This window comes from Labrus mixtus, chromosome 5, assembly GCF_963584025.1.
Source record: "Labrus mixtus chromosome 5, fLabMix1.1, whole genome shotgun sequence".
Taxonomy (NCBI): Eukaryota; Metazoa; Chordata; class Actinopteri; order Labriformes; family Labridae; genus Labrus; species Labrus mixtus.
The window spans coordinates 7,512,268-7,537,802 of NC_083616.1; the positions used below are offsets into that span (position 1 = coordinate 7,512,268).

Sequence of the window (25,535 nt, forward strand, 5' to 3'; positions counted from 1 at the left end):
TTTCGACCTCAAACATACACAGATGGTAGCTTACATATAATTTTTAAGTTCTTGAACTTGTATAGTTCCTTAAGTGAAGTTCTTCAGTGCAGTTTTTGTGTATTTTTTATTGAGTTTTTAACACTATAGTGATAAGAAATTCAGAACCAAATAAATGTCTTACTTCACAATAATTAGCAACTGTCATACATACTGTAAAATATACAGTAAGTGGTTCCAAACATGCATTGATGGAGATCTGGCTAAAAAGCGGTGTCTAGTTGTTTACATGTCTCAGCATTGAAGTCGGACCACCAAAGAGATTTCTACAGACGGCTGATTTGAATAACTGTTAACGGCTAAAAGATGTAACATTTTATGATTTTTGGTTGTTGTTTTTTTAAAATGTCAGGACACTGACTGCCTAGCGGTTAGGTTACGCCCCATTTACAGACATTGGTGATTTAGGAGTCTGTTGGGGCCCCAGGCAAGAAATAATTAGGGGCCCTACAACCTGCATTTATCACCATCATGTCTGCCAGTGTCCCCACGCTTACTCCTCTTCCTCTTTTTTTTCCTGTTTCTGTTTTCTCTCCTGTAGACTGATAATTCCTCTTTATTTTCCTTTGCTGACTTTCATTAACAACCTTTGGTTTTCACTGCAATAATGCACGCCGCGCTTAGCCGGGCAACGAGGGTGAGTGCTGTCAAATGGGGCCCCCTTAGGGAGGTGTCCCTAATGTCATTGCAAAATTTGCACATCTTGGGTCACTGTTGTGGTTTAAAGTTTGTGAGCCCTCAGGGGCCCCCTAATGGTCTGGGACCTCAAGCAGTTGCAGGCCTTGCCTGTTGACAAGCAGCGCCTCTGTTTACAGATTCTGTAGTCCTCAAAGCGAACAGCCTGCGTTCAGATGGAAATTAGCATCTCGCTATAGCTTGTGCAACCATCTTTTCATCTTTCTTTGTATTTCAATGTCATTGCAAACTGTCCCCTGATAAATAAAGTCAATGAAAAAGGAAGTTAGACCTATGGCACCTTTCCCGCATGTTATTCCCCTCTTTCTTCTGATTTCCTGCTACATCCACTGTCCTATCTAAATAAAGGCAAAAGCCTAAAAATAAATCTTTAAAAAAAATTGAGAAATGACAAAAGTAAAGAAAATTTCACAAGTTTGTGTACGGTACAATTATTTATTATGTGACTTCTTCTTCTTCTTTTTTTTTACCACATTAGGAATTTCATGACTCCTAAGATGTGTCTAGTGACCCTCCAGAGGGGTCAGAGCCCCATGTTTGGAGCCAGTGGACTAACCTACCCAACTGTTTACACAGTAGTGACAGTCAATTAGCTCCACCTCAACGAGCTACAGCGATGAAACGTGGCTCTATCATGAACACAATAGTGTAGATAAAAACGTTATATAAACCAAAAAGTAAATTGTGATAATGTGTGACTTATAGGGGAGCAATATTCCTTCAACACTTTGGTTAGTTGATTGCAGGACCTTGTAGTTCACATTTTTCACAAGTTTTGGACATCCATGCTGTCATTTCCTAAAAGGATAAAGATCAAGGATATAATTCCATAGAGTGAGGATTTGTAACGTCACTTGCCACTTTTTTATAATATTCAGCTGTCATGTCACGACCTGCTCCCTCAATTGAAGAGAGAAGAACAGTCACGATGGAAACTGAGGCCTCTGTACGACTTAATTCCCCTGCATCAAAGGAAGTGCTGCCCTTCCCTACTTTGTCCATTTAACAGCCGGAGGGAGCAGGGCGGTGTGTGGAGAGGGATTAGCCGCTCTATTGTATCTCTACTTTGAACCTCACTAGGTGGTGCCAGAGGGTGTGAACTGATGGAGCATTGCAAAGAGGTCTGCTGCACTTCTGTAAACCTCTATTTACTCAGGGAAGGTTTGCTCGGCCTGAGTGCACTCTGTCAGGAACGCCCAGCTTCACCCACAGCCACACGCACAAAGCTGCAGCTACACACAATAACACCTGGGAGATGTCGAGCACAGCCCTGCACACCTCTGTTGAGGATCAATGAACACTTCCACAGGAGCAAAATTGAGATTATAAACGCCTTTCCCCTTCAAGTATATGTTTTTTCTCCACAAACTAGTGCAGGAGTTTTGACTGGCATCCTTCCAGTTTTTCGGCTGCTTTTGTCCCTCTGTGCAGCTTAAAATCTCTGCAACCTGCCCGAGAAAAATCTCATAAAACCTCTGTGATGCAAACCAAAAAGAGGGATTCAGGTTGTGAGTACTTTCTTGTTTTATTAATATGCTCTGTACTCTCACGACAGTCACATGTATTTTTTAACATTTTTAGATGGGTGCAGAGTTGCATCATGTCCAGGCAGCCATGCTTGGGGATCTATTTTACAGGCTTGACTATTATTTGTTCTACTGAAATATTAATAATTGTGGGATCAGTGAGTGATTTGGATGGAAAGCAGGTTACCTGACCATTGTTATCTGTGCATCACTTAAACAGCTCCTGAAGCCCTTTTTTTTTATCTACTGCATTGATGTAAGAAGTTTTATGGTGATACAGCAGGACAGCGGTCATTACAGAAATTGCTCACACAAAAGATAAAAGAATAAGTTTCTGCAGAGTTTTTAATAAGTCCAGACAATGACAAATTGATTTCAGCTCAAAGAACTCCAGCGTGAAGCGGATTGCCTCTCAGTTTTTAATCTTTGCGGTTGTGCTGGCTTTGGCCTTCTGTTCAGGCACCTTCAGACACGACAAACACGGATATTCATCCATGCTGACGTTGAATTCATGTATGAGGGCTTTCCAAAAAGGCTTCTTCCCGTAGATCAGCACCATGGCAGTGGCGGTAGTGTAGATGGACGTGAAGAAGAACGTGAGTATGAGGATGTTATCGTGGTTCACAGAGATCTGGTAGTTGACGTAGAGGTCAATTATGAGGAAGAGGATGAAGACAGCCACCAGGGACAAAGCCATGCGGATCACCCTCATCTGAGCGCCCAGCTTGGGCGCGTGGGCTCCGTTGGTGCTGGCTTTCATGTGGCGCAGGTGGATGCCCAAGTGGACGGAGATGGAGATGCAGCACTTGATCATGAGTAGCCCTGGTAGAACATCGGCAAAGAGCAGGTAGAGGACCTCGTAGACCTTACCGGGTAAGGTGTCGGGCATTAACACCCCACAGTCCTGGTTGACTGTGGTCTGGTTGTCAGGGTGAAACACCGCCATCATGGGCAGACATGTACCAAGGCCACAAAGAGGGATGAGAAACACAACTAAAGCTACATGTTTGAGGATAACCCCCTGGATGTTTGTGTAGCAGTGGTTGGGTGTGTTCACCAGCTTGGTGCTGTAGTAAAAGGTGAGGAAGCTACTGTCCCACATGATGGTGTACTTGAGGCTGTAGACTAGCAGCAGCATCATGGTGTAGGGCATCTGCATGATGTGGCAGCTACTGTCCACCTCAGCCATGGTCATCCAGAAGTAGCAGATCAGCTGGTGAGCGATGTTGGCGATTGAAAGCGCCAGGATGATGGTTTCACTTGGAGTCCACTTCTTGTTCTGCTTGTAGTTCCACAGACTCATCAGCAGGATGTAAACGTTGAAGAAGACGGTGGTGATGGACAGCAGACCTGTCAGCGCCCAGAGGGTAACCTTAATTCCACCGTACATGATTTCAACTAAACCCAAAAGACATATGCAGTGGTAAACTTTCTGGGAATAAGTTAAAATGTCTGTCTTGGAAGTCAGTGTGTGGGTTCTGGAGTGTTTTGTTTTTGCTGCATTCAAAGACAAAAAGGCAAAAGAATTATTCACACACGCTCCCAAACAGATGATTCTTCTTTTCTGACTCAGAATGGATTTAGTCACTCTTTGTCAGCAGGTCCTGGGGGCAGGAAAGATTCACATAATTAGCTTCTTTTTTTTAGGTACATCAAAACAGGTCAATATGTGCTCGTTTCAAATCTTGTAACATTGTTAGATAAATGTGAAATCTACGACTGAGGTTGGCTTGTGCAAAAAAGGAAAGCTGGGGTAAGAAGGTTAGAGCAAATACAGGAAGACACATTCTCCATTTTTACCTCAAAGGAAGCTCCCATGGGTTGGAAGAGGCTTTTTATCTTTGCCTCGTCAAAAACAAATTTGTTGCCTCGGATCTTTCACGTCGTCAAAATGTGTCTGACTCGACACCTTTGGCTGCAGTCGTTCAAATCCTTTGTTTTGTTTTGTTCTGTTTATCCGGGCATTAATCCTCGCCTCAAGTTGTCTGTGTGATCGCACACCAAGGTGAAGTCCTGAGATTAGTTCCTGGACTGGGATTTATATAGCAGCGTTATAGGTTTGATTTGCATCAGGAATGACCACAGGTTGTGGTGATTGTGTATTTGCATGGACTCAGACAGGATATGTGCTCATTATGTGATGATATAATTGGACTTTACTGTATGGCAGTCGGTGCAGCGTGGCAGCTCGGACCACTCTCGACCAAACTCTGCATGCAAATGGTTATCCCTGCTGCCCGGCCACATATTTACAAACCTCAGACCCCACACACACACACACACACACACACACACACACACACACACACACACACACACTTACATAAAGACACACACCTATTTACTGATAAGATGAGCAAATCACCTCTGAATCACCTTCAGGAGCTTTGTTAAGGCAGCAGCTTATCACTATATTCTGGATGTGGAGGACACTAACTTTGTACACAGGCTTTTACAACCAGATGATGACTTGAATTATTTTTTTCATATGTTTCTATTATGATTTTTTTAACCATCATAATTATCCAATTATACAGAGAACTAAATCCTTATTAAATTAGCCGTTAGTGTGGCTCGCCATGTTTTCTTCATGAATAGCACTTAAATTAAGCTACTTTTTTATTACTGTGATAAATAATACATTTTATACCAAACACTCCAAAACAGTCAAGGGGTGAATTTCTAGGACAGAACTGCCTTTTTTACACAATGGCACAAAAGAACCCCAGATTTTTTTTTGTTACACGCTGACGCTTTTTGAACTCAATGTGAAAGAACGCTGCAGTGCACTCTTAAAAATAATTACCAAGCCTGTTAGAAGCTCTGCGCTCTAAGAAACTTATTATTAAAAGAAGAGATTATGTGGTTTCCCAGAGAAGTTGCCAAAAAATAATTTGTAATGAATTAATGTTCCTATTCCCCATGTTCATGCTTGGATCAAAGGACAGACTCGTGTACGTACATAAAAAGGCTTTCTTAAATCAAGAATGTGTCCCTGTGATGGATGTGCAACAGCAAGATAAATATACATACACAGCAGTTGACAGATTTCGTTTTGTTTTATGAGGAAGACAAGAAATAAACACGGCAGAGGCAAATAGAAAATACTATTTTTATGTTTTTCCCCTCTTCATTTTGAATAAACAGATTATTTTTTTATACAAAGGTCAAGCAGTGTAGCAGATGAGTGAAGAGCAGCGCTGGCCCTTTAAGTGGCCTTAAGCAGAATATATGACCAAGGGCCTTCAAACTGTCACCAATTCCTGCAGCTCTTTCAACTCAACGAACACCTTTTGAGGATGGACTGAGGCCACAGCGGGCGAGAGGTGGGGCTGTGGGCAAAGTTGTGACTGTGCCGCTTAGCGTCTCAGCTACTGGCTGACTAATAACTAGTTTACTAGTTGGCTGCTTTTTCAAAAACGAAAGGAAAGTGCAACACAAAAAGGCAATTTCCAAACACTTTGTTCTGCAAGTGAAACATTTTCCAGGAGGCAAATACACACCGAGGATCTGAAGCAAAACAACTTTACTGTCTCCCAATTTTCTGACTCATGAGCAGCGCAAAGCTTCAATTTGTGTTTACCCAGTTACAGCCGAGAAGACAGCCAGCAGGCTGTGGAAACAGACACATTGTTTGAACATGTTTATGCCCAAAGGTCAGAATTTTAACATATAGTTTTGCAGCATTTTCATTTTTGATGCATTCATTTACATTTCTAAAAATACTCCAGACTGTATATTTATATATATATATATATATATATATATATAGGCCTATATATAGATATATATATATTTTGACTGTGTTATGTCATTGGTCAATTGATCTAATCTTGCTTATCAAAGACAACTCATGGCAAAAGAAAACTCATTCTCTTTACTCAATTTGAGGAAAATAACATGTTATATTTTGGGACTTTGTTTCAGATGTTATTCTATATACTTGTTTTTTGTAAAGCCTGCATATCATCCCACTAAAAAAGACAGAGCAAGGGAAGAAATTCTGAATGTGCCCTAAAGGGGATTGAGACTCTACTCTTGTCTTGTCAGTTGAAAACGATTTTATTGGGGTCGCCCCTGCTAGGCCATGTACTATTATCACTGCAGATCATGTTCAGTTCAGACCCGGGCCTTTGCTGCACGTCTTCTCCATCTCTCTATCTCTCCCTGCCTGTCCTGTCCATTAAGCTGTTTGTATCCAACAAAGAAAGAAATCCAAACAAGTCTACTTGCTCAGTCCTGCTGCACTTGCAACCCGACCCTGGATGAGTGTGAAAAAAGAAAGAAAGAAAGAAGTCCTCCAAAACAAATCTTAAAAAAGAGGAACTATTTTTATTGTACACACTTATAAAAACCATGAATTCAATGAGCTACATGTACACCATAGAGGATAAGAACAAAAAATGATTTTATATACATACATTTTACAAACACTGGGCATAATCTGAGTTGTGTATTATGTGGTCTTTTTCTAGTTTACAATAGTAATGATGTGCCACAGTGCATTATGAAAGTCAGACAGTGCTTTGTCCAACGGCTGAGGTCAGATTAAATAAAAGTCCCCTGTAGTGGAAGACCAGCACTTCTTTACTTAAATTTATTGTATTGCACCATCTGTCATATAAACACTAAACAGGGTATTCCTAAAATACTTTCCTTAACAATAAAAAATAAATTGGTTTTGATGTCACACTGGGTAACCATATCGAGGATCGTATTTGAGGTCGGCAGGTTTCCCTCCTGCAGTAACAGGATATGATGGGTTGTTGCTACCACCCGCGTAGACGGCGCTGCGGCCTGACTGCCTGCTGGGAAGGTGGCTCCTCACAGAGCTGTAGATCACCCCAGGGTGGGTGCGGTACCCTAACACTGAGCGCAGACTGGAGTTTCTGCTGGTGGGTCTGCTCTCTGGGGCCGGGGCGTCCTCCCTGAGGAGACAAGTCACACAGGTCTCAACAACACCATCCTTAGATTTGAGATTTTTGAAGGATAAATCGTTTATGCTCTGATGTGATACCTGATTTCATTTGCAACCTCTTTCTGGTAGCGCCGTTTATGGCAGCAGCAGATCAGGAGCCAGATAAGAAGCAAGAGGAGGAGCAGCAGCAGCAATGCTCCTATAACAGCCCCAGCGATGACACCCGCCTTGTTGGTGGCTGAAAGAGACGACATGAGATCAAAGAAATGCAACTCTACTCTTAACAGACACAATTTCACAGCTTTAACAAGAGGCTTACGCTACATGTGACTTTGCATCTCAGACTGCAGAATATAGCCTACTGTAACCGTGCGTTACAAAAAATCCCTTTCGGGCGAATGCATTTTGAGGACTAAAGTGTAAATATGCAGATAACAAAAGAGACTTACGGTTGTATGCATGCAGAGCGTATTTACATTGCGCTTTGCCGACAGCGTTTTGCGCCTCACACACGTAACTTCCAATGTTGCTGTCTGAGTGGTTCCTTATCAAAAGCTGCCCAGTCTGCGGGTCTTAATGAAAGAAGACAACATTAAACACAAGCACACCATACTAATTTAGCAGCATGATTGCATTACATAAAAGCCCTTTTCACTGTCTTCTCAAGTCTTCTCCTCACCTTGGGTGGCTGTGGCCGGAATAGCACCTCCGCTCTCTCTCCTCCACGTGTAGCTCAGAGGCGTGGACCCCTGAGAGGATTTACAGCGGAGGGAGACGGTGCCGCCCCTCTCCTCGCCACCATCAACCCAACACTTTGGCACTGACGGGCGAACTGGTGAAAGGGAATGAATAAACGCGTGGCACAAAAGCTGCTTTTAGAGGAACGTTTCAATGCTTTGGCATCAAGGTATGAAAGGGAATACTATGCTGAGAGAGGTGTGATTACAGTCTCAAAGAGCCTCAACATGCCATGCGAGTGAGAACAACGTTTAAAAGAAGAATGAGGCGTCTGAGAAAGCAAACAAGTAAAACCAGTCAAAAGGAATTCCTCCTCACCCATCACCACCACGGTGACTTTTCTCACATCCACTCCCGGTGCCTTCTTCACTTTGCACTGATAGGTGGCTGTATCTTTGATCTTCAGAGCAGAGATGGAGATGGAGGCATCGCCCAGCAGGGGTTTCCCTGTGAATTTCATCCTACTGGAGATACTTGGATCACCGTATTGGTGCATCAGGCCTCCTGTGAAGGATAAGATCTGAGATGCAAACATTTTGGTGAGTGGGGAACCATGTTAAAAGCAGGTTTTTTTTAAAAGCAGGTTTTTTCACATACAGAACCTGAAGGTAGCAAACCCCCCCTTCCCCCCCTCTCAAAGCTAAAACCTCTCATCAGACCTCACAGACAGGTTTCACAACAACTCCCCTTTCTGTCTTATACAAACACCCACCAGCTGGTCTTTCTGCGTCATATCCGGGCTGACGTTGGACCACTCGATGTCCAGCTCTCCTGTGTCGTGGGGGCCGGGGGTGTATGTGCAACCCAAGTTGACAGACTCCCCCTGAGCCTTTTGGATGGTCTGTGGCCCTGATGAGGTCACCTGCATTGCCTTTGAAACATCTGAAGGGACACAACATTTCAAATCAGTTTTTTTATGGTTCCCCCTCCAATGCATCCATATTTTTTGATTTTCCAAGCCCACAGCTTGCATGTGCTCGTAAACATCTCAGAAAGGAGAAAAAGGGGGGCTGATCTGAGACTAATTGGCCTCTTAAGTCAAACCGACGAGCATTTGGTTGCTGGAATAAAAGTGGAAATGTTCGGCCTATTTTTGCGAAAATGGAGTAACGTTTTAATTTAAACCTCTCGAGGCTCATTAGCTGTCACAATGCTGTTCGTAAATGATGATGAAAAATGAATGCATGAGCAAACATGAAAAATGTACTTGACAAGTGGCAGTTAGAAGCTGTCTCTGAGTTGTAACACACCCCGCTGACTCATTGTTTATTGCCATAGATTTTAATTAACGCTGATGGCTTCATGTTTAAAGAACGAACTCAGTGCTTATTATTATCACATTGCAATGCATTTCTACAAATACAACGTATTTATCTTGCTAATGTTGTTGTTCCCAGACATCTCCAGAGAAATATTTATTTTCAACATCTTCCCATTGAGATGTTTATCTGTCTCCAAATGTCTTCATAGACCATGTAGATAAGTGAACGCAGACTCTCTTTTCACGCGTTATATCTTCTATAGCACTTCAATGCCACTGCAACAAAACAAAGAATGTCAGAGGTATTCACGAGAGCATTTGAACCGCAGACATGATGAATGCAGTCTGACAAAAAGCTCAAATTAGTCAGTCAAATGTTTACACTGTGGAAGCCCCCTTGGGCGAGAAACAGTGTGATCCAAGGAGGACGTGTTTTCCATGTGGAGGGGCAGCTAAGCTAATGTGCCAGTGAGGAAGTAAGCTTTGCATAAAGAGCTGCAAATATTCAAATCCGGTCAACCTCCTCATTGGCCCACACTACATGCTCCAATAACAGGTTACTTTCAGTTTGAAAATGGGGAACTGAAACTTGAAGAATCAGTTTGAAAATGGGGATTAGAACTGAAACTTGAAGAATCAATCAGGACTTCAACATCAGGCGGTAAACCACGGCTCTCATGAGGTGCTGACACATTATGGTTAAAAGGGCTGGAGGGTTTTTTTCATTTATATTTAATTTCATTTATTTTATTCATAAAGTATGTTTCAAAAACCGCTGCAGCTGACCAAAGTGCTGTTGAAGACCAAAATGTTCACACAGGAGCAAATAAATCTCAAAGTGTATCAATATGGGGAATACACAAAAAAAATCAAAAATCACATAGGCGCTGCACTCAAAGAGGACGACTTTATCATTTGTGTGTGAGGCAGATTTTGAGCCCACCCAGTCTCACATGAGTCAGTGCAATAGTCATGAAATAATAATTTATTGATTCTTGTACCTAGACACAAGTTCTCTCTTTTTTCCCCCGGAGTCAGTCAGCATGAATTTCAGACTGACGTATTTTAAATGTTGTTACTGGATTTCCAGCCTGAAACACCACAAACTCTTTTCCTGTCAGTCAGAACAACCACAAAACTTTTCTGCCAGGCAGTTCGTCTTCGTCTTTCACCAAGGTGACAGCTGTTTCCAGAAGTGAACATTGCAGTATTATTTAAGACCCCATCCATGATCTTCTCCTAAACATGACTGTACTTTTTGTAATTGAGCCCGAGAACTACTCTGTTAGCTTTAAAGAAAATTATCAGTTAAGTTATCTTTACTAGCAGGATTAAAGTCAGGTTATGAAAGAGATATCTCTCTGTTACGTTTAGAGCATGGAGCTTTGAATTTGGTCTCTCATAATTGCACCACTCCTTAGAAAGTCCTGTTTTAGTTTGGGGTGTGTTACTGCATCCTATATACCAACATAGTTCTTAAATGCAACTCGGCTTCCTTTAGAGTTCGCAGGAAGGACTGCCCTTATCTGTACAGATGTGTTTATTGTTGACCTTGACCTTTTATTATTCAGAATGTGACTTCTAGGTGCAGTTGTGGTTGTTTGTCGTCTGGATTAGGCTTGTCTCATGTTTGGATGTTTTGCGACATGTATGAGTGTTTTTGTTAAGGGTGGGTGGGAAAATATTTCCCTGTACAGTAAAAGCTATTTTCTGTTATTATCTTTCAATAAAAAGACCTTTGAAAGAAAGAAAGAAAGTCCTGTTTTGTTTGACCCATCTCTGCACCTTCCACCATGCAGACTGTGACTATTAACAAAAAGAATGGAGATGCACATACTGGCAGACGTAATGAAGAAGTTTCATTACGTTCAGAGATCACACTGGCTGCATGCAGTACAGTGTTTGGCCACCAAAGCAGTGTATAAACAACACCACTCTCTTCCGCTCACTACGGAATATTATCCTGAATATTTCCATACAAGGGGGCTGGCAGGAAAAAAAGTAAACGTAAAGTCGGAGTGAAGATTCATCTGTTTGTGTTCACGCCTGCAGCTCACCCCGAAAACTTCTGAGAAGTTTTAGGCAAGTGTGAAAGCACCAACGCAGAAGTGTCATTGGTAAAGAGGGAGAGCTTTCATTCAGATTACCTGAACCCAGATGGCTTTCTGTGAAACATCATTTGTGCCACCATTAAGTGATGGACATGTTCTGACATGTAAAGCTTGACATATTGGCAAGTCCTATCCAAACACATTGGTTCCAAATTGATGCTGTCTAGAATTGTAAAATGAAAATATCTGTCCATTTTTATTTCAAGATTATTTCACAAACTGCAGTTATGGTTACATGTGATGAGTCTTTTTATCAGTATTTTTGTTTTATGCCTTTATTGTAAAGAGGATTAAATGCGGGAAAGGAGCCACTGGTCAGATTCAAACCCAGGCTGCCCACTCGATGGACTATAGCCTCCGTACATAGGGGCGCACACTAACCACTAGGCTACCGGCGCCCCCCAGCATGTGATGGTCATGATGGTGGCTGATTTGTTTCAGTGTTCAGGACTTCAAAAGCGCAGTAACTTTAACATTCGAGTCTACAGTGAGGGAAGGCCATGAACCTCATGTCAGACAATCTGAGGGACTTGGACTAAGAGCTTTGAAAGTGAACTTAAAGTCGTAACAAGGTTTCCATATAGGTGAACCTGCGGAAGGATTGTTGCCATTTGAGCCGGCCGAGGCCACTGGCCTTCCCCCAGCTCGGTGTTTTTTTCAAAATGATAAGAGTTTTCATATGTTATTTTACTTTAATTGTGCTGCATTCAATTTAGTTTGTATTCTGTTTTCATCATGTTTGTGTATCAAAGTGGGGAACTGAAACTTGAAGAATCAGTTTGAAAATGGGGATTAGAACTGAAACTTGAAGAATCAATCAGGACTTCAACATCAGGCGGTAAACCACGGCTCTCATGAGGTGCTGACACATTATGGTTAAAAGGGCTGGAGGGTTTTTTTCATTTATATTTCATTTATTTTATTTTATTCATAAAGTATGTTTCAAAAACCGCTGCAGCTGACCAAAGTGCTGTTGAAGACCAAAATGTTCACACAGGAGCAAATAAATCTCAAAGTGTATCAATATGGGGAATACACAAAAAAAAATCAAAAATCAAAAATCAAAAATCACATCATGTTTGTGTATCAAAATGGACAGCTTGGATAATCAGTTATTTTTTTTTTAATAAAGTCTCTCAAGATGTTCTTTAAAAAAACACACACACAGAAGTTAGACCCCAAACTGAAGCAGATACGGACAGAGCTATGAATGCTATGTAAGGTACCTGTCAGACACCCACATTATAATCGCATGGTTCATTGACTGTCTGCTATGCTATTCACCCACTGAATTGTTGTTGGAACTTCAGCAAAGCCAGATTGGCCAGTGTGAATCACTGATCAGACTTTACAACACAGAAACCACCTGCTGTTCCTCATCACACACCCTACACTCTCTTTGAGCAGAACATTTAATCCTTCTTGTAAACAGGACAGTCCAAGAGGGGGCGTTTAAAGACATGTCAAATATTGTTTTTTTCTTTGGCTGCACTTTGAAAAAAAGAGCACTCACCTGTTTTCATCTGGATTGTTAGAAGCAGCAACACAGCCATCTTTAGCCTCCTCTTTGTGAATTCAGGCTTCATTATAACCCTGAGAGCAACATGAAGGCAACACATTAGACTGTAATTCAGTGTCTGCTATCTTTGAATGCTAGTTTTTTTTATTTTTTTTATCTGTAATACAACTTCATTAAGGTAAAATGCTGTCATAGTACGGTCGGCGTCCACTTCTCTGCCACATTTGTTTATCTGTAATCAAACATGTACCTTGGAATGGAGGATTTGCAGCTCTTGTTTTCCCCCTTTTTTGAAGTGAGGTCTACAATGAATGTGTATATCACTTTAAAAATAACAAGATGAGGCAAAATGTTTTAGTCTAAAGTACACCCTTCCAGGAAAAATCAAGAAGAGGAACATAAAGCTGCTTTGACGTACCTTAAAGTGAGGTAATAATCCAGAGTAAGAGTAGATCCTGTGAGGCCTGGCTGTGTGGCAGGACTGGTGAAGCTTGCTTATTTAGTTCTCAGGTGAAACTCAGGAGCAGTCAGCATGGCCACACCCTCTCTGTCCATAGTGCAACAGTTGGCCACTCCTAAAGCTGGGAACTTTCACGCCTCTTTCAAATTCAGCCTCTTGTTTTTGAAACTCAGCATTGTATGTAAAACAGAAAGAAAAAAAAAGTGCAAATGTGTTAAAGGGATAGTGAAATAATATAACTCAGAATCCAGATGAAGGGTTTTGTGTTACTCTGTCAGCTGTTTTTATTTAATTTTTTACAGGTCAGAGGCTGAAGACAACGATTGATTAGCTGTCAGTGTCGAGCAGTTCAACAACTATGCTGCTGAGCTGCTTTTTTACAACGGACAACATACCTATCATCTTGCGTCACAACAATCCATATCATATCTCTGTGTGTGGAAAAGTCCCTCAGTATAACAGGAGTTTCTGTATGCTGCACGAAGATAATAATCCACAAAAAAAAATTCTCCTACATTGTTCTTTTCTCAGGGTAGTGTAGTTTGAAAGTGATTTGACATCATGTTGTTTGCATGGTTGCTGTTAAATTTTCCCCGACACACCCTCCTCACACACCCATGAAAACACACTCCCTGATGTTTACAGAAAGACGCAGCACAATGTGACGTGTGTTGAGTTGTACGTTAGTGCCAACACAGTGACAGAGCTGCGAGCTGAAGTACTGCAACTACTGCAGTGTTCAGGCTGTAAATAAGGATTTATTAGATTCTAAAGTTTGAGAATCGTAAAAACACTTTGAGCTATTTGAACCAGCCTACAATTTAACAACTTTTATCAACCGTAATTAATTTAACCAAATGCAGAGTTTTGATTGGGTTGTTTAACAGCTTTATTCATCAGATTTTTTATTTTTTTTAATGTATAAAATCTCTCTGAGGCTGATGATCCAAAGACAGACATGTTTAATGAAGCTGGATGTGTCGGTGGAATTATTCAGCAGTGATTGTGGGAGAGTCTACAGTATGGGATGTGAGCGTGGAGCATGACGTTAGCCATTAGCAAACTTAAGTGCTGGGTTAATGCAATCCTGCCAATAGTGTTCATTAAGGAGATGAACAAATTAGAAACGCTCACGATGAAACATGATCAGAGAGCAAATCAGCACCAGCTCGTCCCCTGTTTTATTTTTGTACACTGAGTGTTTGCAGGTTGGATACTTTCAGTGACTGACACCAATCCATAAATCTGTGGACGAATGTGTTCATGAGCGATGCTGCAACTGTTAAGGTGTGTGTGTGGCTGCTTTCCCAGCAGGTGTTTAATTGCCCCCCCCCGGTGTAGGAGGAGGTCCTGGCATCGAAAACGCTGCACTGAACAGACTGTGAGACAGGACAGGGAGGGACCACACAGACAGTACCGGGACGCAGCACAATGTCACCATTAACACTGCAGGAGGGCGGGTGTGAACAAGCCCGATGAATACATCTGTGACCTCTGAATCCCGGCGCTCTTCTTGTCACCCAACGATTTCTTAATTATCCCTCTAAACTGAGTAGATGAAAAGTAAAGCCAAAGTCTGGCCTTTGTCTCTGCAGCCAAGATTTGGTATTACCCCATCCATCTCTCCAGATTTGGCAAAAGGTAGCGTAATCACACCACAGGGTTGCAAACAAAATACCTTGACAGATGTCCAAATTACAAGTAAACAGCCAAGCAGGAGAGGCAAACAAACGACCGAAGCAGGGAAGGGAGAGGCTACAGAAGGGCTGGGCTTGCCAGCAGCCATACTGAAATAGCACAGCAGCGTGAGTCACGGTGTGTCAATGTCAGGGAGCCAGTTGGGCACATATATTCATCTTTTTTAAGGTGGAACGCCACTGGGATGAAGACGTCGCTTCTGGCAGAGGGAGGCCGTCACTCAGGCCCTCAAAGAGTCTCCAGTACGTAGGTGGAACAAAGCCAGCACATCATTTTTACAACCCCTGAATCTCTGCATTTAAACTTTCACATTGAGAGACAAATTGATTCTTGTCTCTTTTACAATAATCAGTTGTAAATCCAAGATGTCCTTCAAGTCATAAACATAAACTCATGTTAGACACACATTGCAATAATGAGAACAGAGGCAGCATCAATATTAGTGTCACCATGTGTAACACTGTGAAACTGTTATGATTACTCCCTCTCTCCAAGCAGGGAGCCTTTTTAGCGGCTCTGGCCCTGCATGCTTCCGATGTCTCGTGCTGCAGAATAAATAATGAAGAGGCTAATGCAAGGATGCCTCACAGCTTCTATTATTCTTCATCTCGCTAAGTAACCTGCTCAGGAAAGGGCACATCCACCATCAGAGCATGCCTGACATGCCACACAGCAGGACAGAAACCCATTTGTTGCCTCTCGTACTTTTGTTTTCAAGTATTAATGAAAATGAAAGCAGCACAGCTATAGAAACAGCATTTGGTGATTCAAGCTTTTGTAAATATGGCATTAAAAGAGGGTCTAAAAAAAAAAGAGGGCAATATGAGAAAACAGAGAGAAAGATTAAAGTCAGCTGCTAAACAGAACATCCAACACTGCCTGGGCTGAAATCTGTGAAGGGGTGAGCAGGGTTACTACATCCAATAGGCACCAACAACACACACACCCACACACACACACACCACACACACACACACACACACACACACACACACACACACACACACACACACACACACACACACACATGTTTTTTTTGTTCCAGTACATCACTCCACTGTGAATCTGTGTCTGTTCTGTTTGAAGACAATTATGGAGAGTTATATCATCAGCAGAGAGTTCATCTAACCAAGGATTTGAGCCAAAACCTTATCCTGTCCATGCAGATGCACTTCCCGAGGATTGAACTGAAACAGGTGCAGTTAAATCCACGTGAAACAAGAAGAGCTTTCACAGTCCTGCTACATTTACTGTTGGCCGCCCCACTGGCCTGTTTAAACTTCTAACCTCTAAACATGAAAAGGCACAGCTCTATTAGAAGTTCTGCATATCAAACAGGACAGCTAATATGACTTTATCATGTATTTAACACTCCATCCCTGCCTCGGTTCACCAGCTGCCCACCCACGTAAACCCCCGCACACATTCACAGCCCCCAGCAAAATGAGCACGGTGGACCCCGTAATCCAATAAGTTGTGCTTCTTGTGCTAAACCCAGTGAAGTCTGGCACACAGAGAGAGTCCATGGAGAGTGCAGTCCCCTAAGCCTCGCTCGCAGGAGTGGGATAGAAACTGTATTCTGTGAAAAAAGAACTTCAGATCTCTCTCCCCCTCTCTGCTGCTTTCTACGAGAACTCCTGTTTCCCACTCACTCTCATACACACACACACAAATACACACACACACACACACACACACACACACACACACACACACACACACACACACATTGGAGAATTATGATATAATGATGTAATCAAACGCTGACTTCTCTTTTTTAACACATAAATTAAGAGAATAATAGTCTGGTGCACTGAGTGTGCTCTGGCAAAAGACTGGTTGTTTATTGTCTGATTTATCCACAGTCAATATAAAAACACTCATTCATTTGGAAAGGAAATTATTTCTGCAGGATTGAAGCTGCGTTGAATGGATTCACAGTCATGCTCGGCCATGCTTGAAAGCAAAATAATATTTCATAGAGTAACGGCAATTTCCCTCCAAACTCTAACAATAGTTTGTGGAGTAGAATTTGCATTCGTTTGATGCGGTTTGTCTTTGTTTTCTGTCACAGCAACAAATGAGCCAACTTCACTTTGTTGTAGTCGGAGAGTTATATAAGTAGGGTAGTAATGAAAACATAAACTCTTGTAAAAACAAACACCCTCGCACAGCAATTACACAAGCACTCATACCATTACACAACCTGATGTCGAAAAGATGTAACCCAAATATTAAAGGGCCAGCTCAACATTTTGGGGGAGACTGAATTCATAATCCAAACATACAAAAGCCAACATCTTGGTCAGGAAGAGAGAGCCTGACATACTATCAGTCAGGGGTTCAGGATCAGACCTTTAGGGCTGCTCAGCTCACAGAGAAATAGTGACATAAAAAGTTCCTTGCAAGTTTTTAATTAATTTAATAAATTACCTACATTTTTTAAATAACTAATTTCATGGAACAATAAATATTTTCCAACATGCCAAATGTTGTATGACATAACAGCAATAACAGTGAAATGTAACGTGAGTTTTACACCACAACATTTTTTTTTTGTCAGAAAATGAAAGGTGGAATTTGCTGTTTTTGCAAAACTATTCAATATGTACGGATGTTATTATTGTTAAATACATATTATACATTATTTTTGAGCCATTCAGTATAATAGGAAATTGTTCTCATTGTTCAGTAATATAGCCTACTATTATAGCAACAAAGTTATGAATGCAGGACTTCATCTCTTCACTACTTATTCTAAAGGACATTTTCTGATTTTGTTAAGTAAATAGCCAACAACTCAATTTAATATTACCAACAATCCACCTCTTTGTTTTTTTCTGTTTTACAGACATGAAATTATAATTTGGACATTAGCTTTAACAACCCATTAGCTGTGATATTGTGATTAAAAATGTTCTGCAGCTGTTCTTTTAGCTGCAGCCCCAGAGTTGTCCAACAGAGGTTGGAGCAAATAAAAAAAAGGAATATTAAAGTGTATATCTCAGAGGGGTAGAGGCTTACTTCCATATCTTATTTGAAGCACAAATATCAGGCTATAGTGGCTAAACGATGCGATATGATATAATATGATATGACATAATATGATATGATATGATACGGTATGATACAATACCACACAATACGATTTTTTATTGTTCCCCAGGGGAAATTTGTTTGAGATTGAGAGTTGTCGTAGCTATCAGTCAAATGATCACAATGAATATCTCTAAAATAAAATAAAAAGTTCTCTAAAAACTCTACACCCAAACCAGGCTAGAGTTGTTTGGCCAGTAGGCATTTCCTTAAAACAGGTTGATCTGTTATCTAGGGTAACCAGAATTTTAAAGCTTCAAATTAGGACACTATAATTTACAGCAAACCCACATTTATCGATCCACAGATCAGTGATCTGCACTGGTCACACAACTGGTGCATTAGTGATGTTTTTCTTTCAGTTAAAACAGCAACAGCCTTGGTAACAACATTGATTTTCATATATAGCCTACTGTAGGATACAAATCAGTGTTGCAAGCATGTGTATTTTTTATAGATACTTGAGGGGACTCGGGACACAGAGCTTGAAAACCAGATGGTCCCAAACTGGGATGTATGATCACACTACTCTAACGCACTGGTTCTAGCAGGTTAGGTGTGCAGCATGTTAGTATGGAGCTGTAGGGCTATACAAAGAAGTAACTCACACCTTAGACCTGAAAACCCAGGACTAAACCTGAAGTTACCTCACTAACACCATATCCTGCTTCAAGTTACCGGTCTCTGAACAGCTCACATAGCCTTGACATTTAAAGATGGTAGTAAGCCTTTCATCTAGCTTAAGCTAGCCCGTGCTGCAGTAGCTGTTTTCATGGTAAATGTGACAATAACTGTGATGCTAACTTAGGCTATTGGTTTAATTAATGCAAGTTATTAACTTATTAATTTTATTCACTTACACCTAAATAGGGCAAATAAAGTTGCCTGTTCTGATATGCTAGAAACAGTTAGGTCAAAATCGAACAAATGCAAAGCAATATTAGCATTCATTTGTAGTAAAAGTTATTTGTTGCTTTGTTTTGGTTTCACTAAATCCAGGGAAAATATCTGTGTCTTCAGCAGCTTAATGCTAACCATATTCACTAGCTAGCAGCTGGCTTTGTCTAAAAGCTGATGCTGGACATTTTGCATCTATTAGATTTTTTAAAAACTTTTCCCACTAAAAACAGGCTAATGATGAAACAGGGATGTGATCGTTTAGGAGAGACTTAAAAAATACATAAAGTGTCAAAACAATGTTCTTGACAATGCTAATATGCAAAGTAGGTGATACTTCTCTGTCTTCTTCTCTGTTTCTATAATAAGATAACTTTATTTTTACACACAGTCATTTGATCAGCTGTAAATATAAAACATTTGATTAGATCTGCTTATACTTGTAATTTTGGAGCTTAGCGTTATAACAAATGAGGTTTTGAATGAAACTGTGAAGCTTGTAAAGAAGCAAGGACAACCAGGAGACATTACAAAATGAACTCATTATATCTGAAGGCTCTCGCTCTCTCTCTCTATCTCTCTCTCTCTCTCTCTCTCTCTCACCCATAGATACATACACCCACACCATCTACCCAGATGAATGGGTGGTGTGGGTGGATTGCCTGCTATGAAGTGAGCACCCCATTTGAACTGGAAAGAAAAGTGAATCTAGAGAGCTTTAAAGAAAAAAAATCTGACAGAAATACTCAATGCTTTACTTTTATGATGCTGCTGAACTGTGAACTTCAACTATAGAAGTGATTGAGCTTTACTCCCCTGAAGACACACACAGACGCACAACAACACAGTTCAATGGGGATTAGGTGGGCGACTCTTTCTTACCTCTTTCTGCATGGACAGATGTAAGAAAAGTAGTGTGGATTTAAAAAAATGGTGACACACATTAAACACTGTTTCATTTGTTCAGTCAGTTTATGCTGAAGTCATGGGACCAAATCAAGTCTGAAGATAAAATCCAGTCATAGAAATCTTCTCATGAAGGACAAAAATATTCTGAGTATAATATTTTGTGTCTTTAACCAGATATAGAGTCTTTCCCACATTGAAGTTTATATTTTCCCAGATGAAAAACAATGTTTGTGCTGAATTTGGTCGCAAGTAAAGATGTGGTCCCCACATTGAAAAGAACTCGAGCTCTCATTTGTTATGTTGCAGCTGAAACACTGCTGTGGGGAAGTTCAATACCCATTGTGTATGTGTGATATAAGGTGCTGGATGCTTGAGCAGTTGCATGGGTCAATCCTCATCAAGATGTTTAATGAGAGTTTTAATGACCCACTGCTCAAATTAGCTGAAGGGATGTGATGAGGTTATAGACTTTTAGAGAAGGCCAGCTGTTTGAACCTGCTCAGAGTTACAAAGGCTGCATTATTGATCCCGCTTTGATTTTAAACGTGAAGTTGTATTCATATTCAAGTGATTCATTTTGGAGGAAGATTGTGCGGCTTTTTGATCCAGTAGATTCACAATAGATCCACTATTCTGAAGCCTCCGCACTCCTCCAGCGGAACATGCCCAATCCCCCTCCACTCACATAACTCAAGGAGTTATGAATTAACACACGATGATTAAGCATCATTAAGCCCAAGCGGTCGACAAAATTGTCTTCAGCTCGAGCTGCAATTGCCTGTGGCCTGCATTATTGTGTTAGCAGGCTAATGTTAGCACACTTACTCATAGCTTCATATTGCACATAAACTGACACGGAATGACTGAGATCTAAAGACACATATGTGACATCCAAATAAGCAGTGAGTATGTTATTCTTCTTTTCTCTAGTCCTTGACTAAAACAGCTTTATACTCAAGGCCGTCCCATCCATGTAAACATGATGTAAACACGACCTGACAACAGTACAGCTGGTGAGACTCAAGCTTCTCACTCATTGTAAACAGTCATGACTCAGATGTTTACATATGGATATAGTAGATTCCTGCTGTATTTATGTGTAACATGTTGCACATTCTTCCTTTAAAGATAGAATAACCATTATTTGTGCATAGAATTCATGTGCAAATTAAATTCCATGTGTGGAGAAATGTCTATTAAGCATGTTTTTTCTCAAGCAAAACAAGTTGTGATATCTGCGGCATTCCCTACTGAAAGTTTTATAGATTAATTCATGTAATATTTCATTTCATTATGATGATAACATCACTGTACTATATTTTAGAATTATTTTATGATGAGATTATGTCTGTCTTTTTGATAATTTGATTTATTTTTGATTGGCTCCAAATATATGGCTTAAACTGGTCCCCAACCATTTCTAATCTTGTTTCAGACATGTTTAATAAAAACTATAGTGCCCCGATGTTTGGTGACATGAATTAATGTATCTGATTGTGACCATTTTATAAAGATTTATACCATCGGACAGAGTAACATGTTGGTGGCTCATCCTTTCAATTAAAAAAATACATGCATAGAAAATCTCCAGCCTCGTCCTTTAACTGTTTATGTGAAATGACTAACAGCCACTTCATAACGCTGTAAATATGGAGATTAGAACAGCGGCTAATATGTGAATTTTAAACATGAGCATGTTTTATTTATGTGTATGCTGTTTTTGCAAGTCAAATTCCCTCTTGTATGTCATGTACAAATAATAGCATGTTCAAACGTTACTGTAATATTTGGACAACTCCCAGCCTACATGGATGTCCTCGAGAAACGAGTGCCGCACATTCCAAATGACCAAATGAAGACCCTGCGCTCTCACTCACTTATTTTCGGCTTAGCTGCTCATCAGGTATGCATGAATGAATCTGTCCATGCACAGTGTAAGGAAGATAAATAAAACAAACCTGTTTAAAATGTTAAAATGTCTCTCTAGTCTAACTAGGCAAAGCAATTTGCAATGACAACACTGGTTGCACATGAGTACACAAATTATCATAATATTATTGAGATGGCTGCATTAAGGACAGAGTGCATGGCAATTACATTTGTGTATTTTAATAAAAAATATATATTAACATATTGCATAAGGTATTAAAATTACCACCATGTTAATTGTGCCAAAATAAAATAATTCAATATAAACCAAACAGTGATGGATGTTTATTTTCTATTAATTCTCATCAGCTAGCAGCTAATTAATCCGTTCACTTTTCCTTTTGCCGCAGTAATCAGTAATCATGACGGCGTGCAGAAACTCACTTCTGTCTCAGGAGTAACACTGTGTGCAAAGGGGTACTTTATGGTTGGACCCTTATTCATAAATGTCATGAGTTATAGATTAGGCTGTGAAAATGTAGAGCAATCATTACTTCAACTGATTAGTGTGTAATTGATGTAAATACTGCATTGGATTGTGGAGGAGTCATTGTATTCTATAGACAGCATGCAGCATGAGTAGCATTTCTCACTCTGGCTTGCTGTTTTGAAACGGGATGATAATCACTGCCATTCACAATTAAAGATATTTAAAGCATGTTCCCAAAAAAAACTAAAAATCAACCGAAAATGGCAACTCAAATCAGTGTTGAGGCGGCAGGTTTGTGAAACATTCGCTGTGATGACGGGTGATTGTGAGTCTTCCAGCAGTTACGCCTCCTTCAATCATATCAATACATGATTGCACTGTTTGTCAGCTGAAATGATCCATCCAGGTGAGAGTTTTACCACCTCATTGGCCAAAATAGGCAACAGCAAAAGTGGAGGAAATGTGATTCTCAAGGCAGAAGCATGTCAAATAAGGAGACAGTGTTAAAATGACACTACTTTAAAATGTGATGGAGTACAAGCTCTTCTGCTGACAAACCTTTGTTCTGATTAGCAAACAAACTCTGCAGAAAATGTTATTTTTTAATTATTTATGCCACAGTGTCAGCGACTGCCAAAAGATGCCACAGATTACTGAACACTATATTCCACTTTACAAACAAGTGAAGAAGAAGCTACTTAACGGAGATCAGAACGAGCCCTGTAGGGAAATCCCAGACGCTCTGAGCTTCCTCTCCTCAAAGGCAGTCAAACCTCTCTGATCCAGCAGCAATCCAGCGCCCATTTTTACTGCCCTCTAACAGCATTCAGTGTGGAGTCTCCGTGGTGATAAGAGTGGGTTTGGTACTTTTTTATCTTTATTAGGATGTTTCAGAGGACGGTGGGGCTTCATGCCTCTGCTGCACTAATGCTGCCATCATTCATGCAGTAACAAAGAAGCCGAGGGAGCGGAGCCTGAGGGACTTATGTCACAAAGAGTCCCAATGCAGTAAACACTTAATAAGTGCAATATTTTACAGCTATTTAGGTTGGCAGTGTTCATTGTGCTACTTTTACATCCAGTGTGTTGGATTCCAAACTTTCAGAGAGGTGATTATTGCTCGGTTTTCACTCAATTTGATTGGGTTTTTCAGTACATTTCACAATTTTTTTTGCATTTTATTTCAGCTTTGCTAGATTTTAAATCATAACAATTATAATAGAAAAAATCTGGATAAGGATACCTGTTTCACATGTTTTATTCATTTTTTTCTTTGTTCCATTTTGTCAAGTCAGCCTGTCTGTCTGTCACATAGGCAGCTGTCAAATCAAAAGAGTATCTCTGAAGAAGAGACAAATGTGAGTATGTGTGTACGTGAGTGTGTGTGTGTGTGTGTGTGTGTGTGTGTGTGTGTGTGTGTGTGTGTGTGTGTGTGTGTGTGTGTGTGTGTGTGTGTGTGTGTGTACCAGTTTTTGAGGTTACCAAACAGAGAAAATGTCTTTTCACAGAGAAGTATAACGGTATAAACCTCTGAAGTAGATCCTCTTGTGGACACTGCCTGCTTTCTTTATCATAGGTACCACACTGATGTTTTATTACTCAGAAAAAAACAATATGACAGACTGCACTGCTTATAAATCTTATACATTTAATTGTTGTCGGCTTTTGGTTGATTTCCCCGGTGTGAGAAGCAGAGCCAGGGCAGAATCAGGGGAAATAAATCGAAAGAAACAACAAGGTATCATCTCTGAAGAAAGAACTATATTACGGTTATATCATACAGTGACCATGAGCGGCATGTGTTAGATACAAGACAACTTAATCTTAGTGTAAATCTGTGGCTACAAGATCTATAAATATTACATGGAGCTGTGAACATAGCAGACATCTCGTCAGAGGGAAGTAAAAATGAAGCTTTAAAGGTCAAGCTGTTAACTGGGTTTAAGCTGTGAATGATTTCCTGATGTTAAGTAAACTGAGGCTGCTCTGAGATCAGTGTGTATGAATGAGAAAGTAAATCAGCAAATGTGATAAATCAGTCTGGATGGTTGGGACAGCCTTTCATGCTCTAGGTCTTGTCATGTTATAAAACATTAGTGAAAGGAATTTACAGTAATAGAAAGCGGTTTTATTGTGATAAACTGTCTGACCACTGGAATCATTTGCGCAGCAGAAAAAACCCTGCTGTGTGAAAGAAACACGTTCTGACTAGACAGACCAAACTACAAATTTATTTAGACTGATGGAGGTTTCTGCCTCCTACTGCTTTGAGGAGACACTCAGACCAATTTGAATTCTTGCTTTCATTAAGCATCCAGTAGAAGTTCAAGTCTCGAGTGAGTAATGAATTGGAAAGATGAATATGAATGTGAATAAATGAATATGTTACAGTAGAAAATCATTTTCTTGGAAACTATTTCAGAATTCTTTGTGTCGTCTTGTTGGAACAATGATGTTATTCATGCTGAAAGGTCTTTCTGACTAGCAGGACTTTGACATGAGCAGAGCCAGCGAGGACTCTCCTCTTAGAGCCTCCTGGGACATGTAACAAAAGCAGTAAAGCATTAGTATTCAAAGGAACTTCACAGGTGGGATACAGTCCACAAAAGGAGGTGTAACTGGAAAAAAAATAATGTTTTGGAGCAGGACAACTTTGTCCACCCACCCAAAATGTAGCCACTGTCTTTGAATACCTTCATACTTCACTGACTCTATTTTCAAGTCACGTTAATCTTTTGAATTTAATTACCTGGCACTCATTATTTTAGCTAGCACGCTCAAAGGGACTACATGTGCTTTTCAAATTCATTTAAGAGCAGATGGGATGCTGCAAGTTGTTAAGATAAAAAAAGAGAAAAAGACAGAAAGAAAGAAAGAAAGAAAGAAAGAAAGTCTGAGTAAGAAAAAGGGAATCTCTTCCGTCTGGTGAGCTCTTTTTATCCAATTTCAAACCTCCCTGGCTCTTTCATCCATGAAGAAATCCCTTCCAGTGGACAATAGGCTGCTAAGTACAAAAGGGAGAGCAATCATGACATATGGTCATGGAAACAAGCTTTGAGCAAGTTTGAAACTTAACGTTGTGCATTAGCACAATTAATTAGCTGAGATATACAATATACCAGACCACCATTATGTCTGTATGCTTAACTTATACAGCCAGCAGCTACTTAGCCTAGCTTAGCATATTTGGAAAAACAATCGACTTGTGCTCTGTCAAATAACAAAATCCGCCCATGAGCGCATCCAAAGCTGACTAATTGCAAAATTATAATCGAGGGTTTTCATCAGAACAAAAACCTGAGCTGAAA

At 40.4% G+C, this 25,535-nt stretch overlaps 2 protein-coding genes across 2 annotated transcripts; both read right to left on the reverse strand.

Annotated features, from left to right (window-relative positions):
- Positions 1-1,164: 1,164 nt before the first annotated feature.
- Positions 1,165-3,960, reverse strand: LOC132974961 (uncharacterized). The gene has a single exon (XM_061039318.1). The coding sequence runs from the start codon at positions 3,649-3,651 to the stop codon at positions 2,674-2,676; it is 978 nt and encodes a 325-aa protein (XP_060895301.1). The 5' UTR covers positions 3,652-3,960; the 3' UTR covers positions 1,165-2,673.
- Positions 3,961-6,573: 2,613 nt separating this feature from the next.
- Positions 6,574-13,381, reverse strand: vsig8b (V-set and immunoglobulin domain containing 8b). Its single transcript, XM_061037531.1, has 8 exons — positions 13,227-13,381; positions 12,803-12,882; positions 8,630-8,799; positions 8,236-8,437; positions 7,859-8,011; positions 7,629-7,751; positions 7,279-7,417; positions 6,574-7,189 (listed from the first exon to the last, which is right to left on the reverse strand). Exons 2-8 carry the CDS (start codon positions 12,873-12,875, stop codon positions 6,949-6,951), a joined length of 1,101 nt encoding a protein of 366 aa, XP_060893514.1. The 5' UTR covers positions 12,876-12,882; positions 13,227-13,381; the 3' UTR covers positions 6,574-6,948.
- Positions 13,382-25,535: the final 12,154 nt, after the last annotated feature.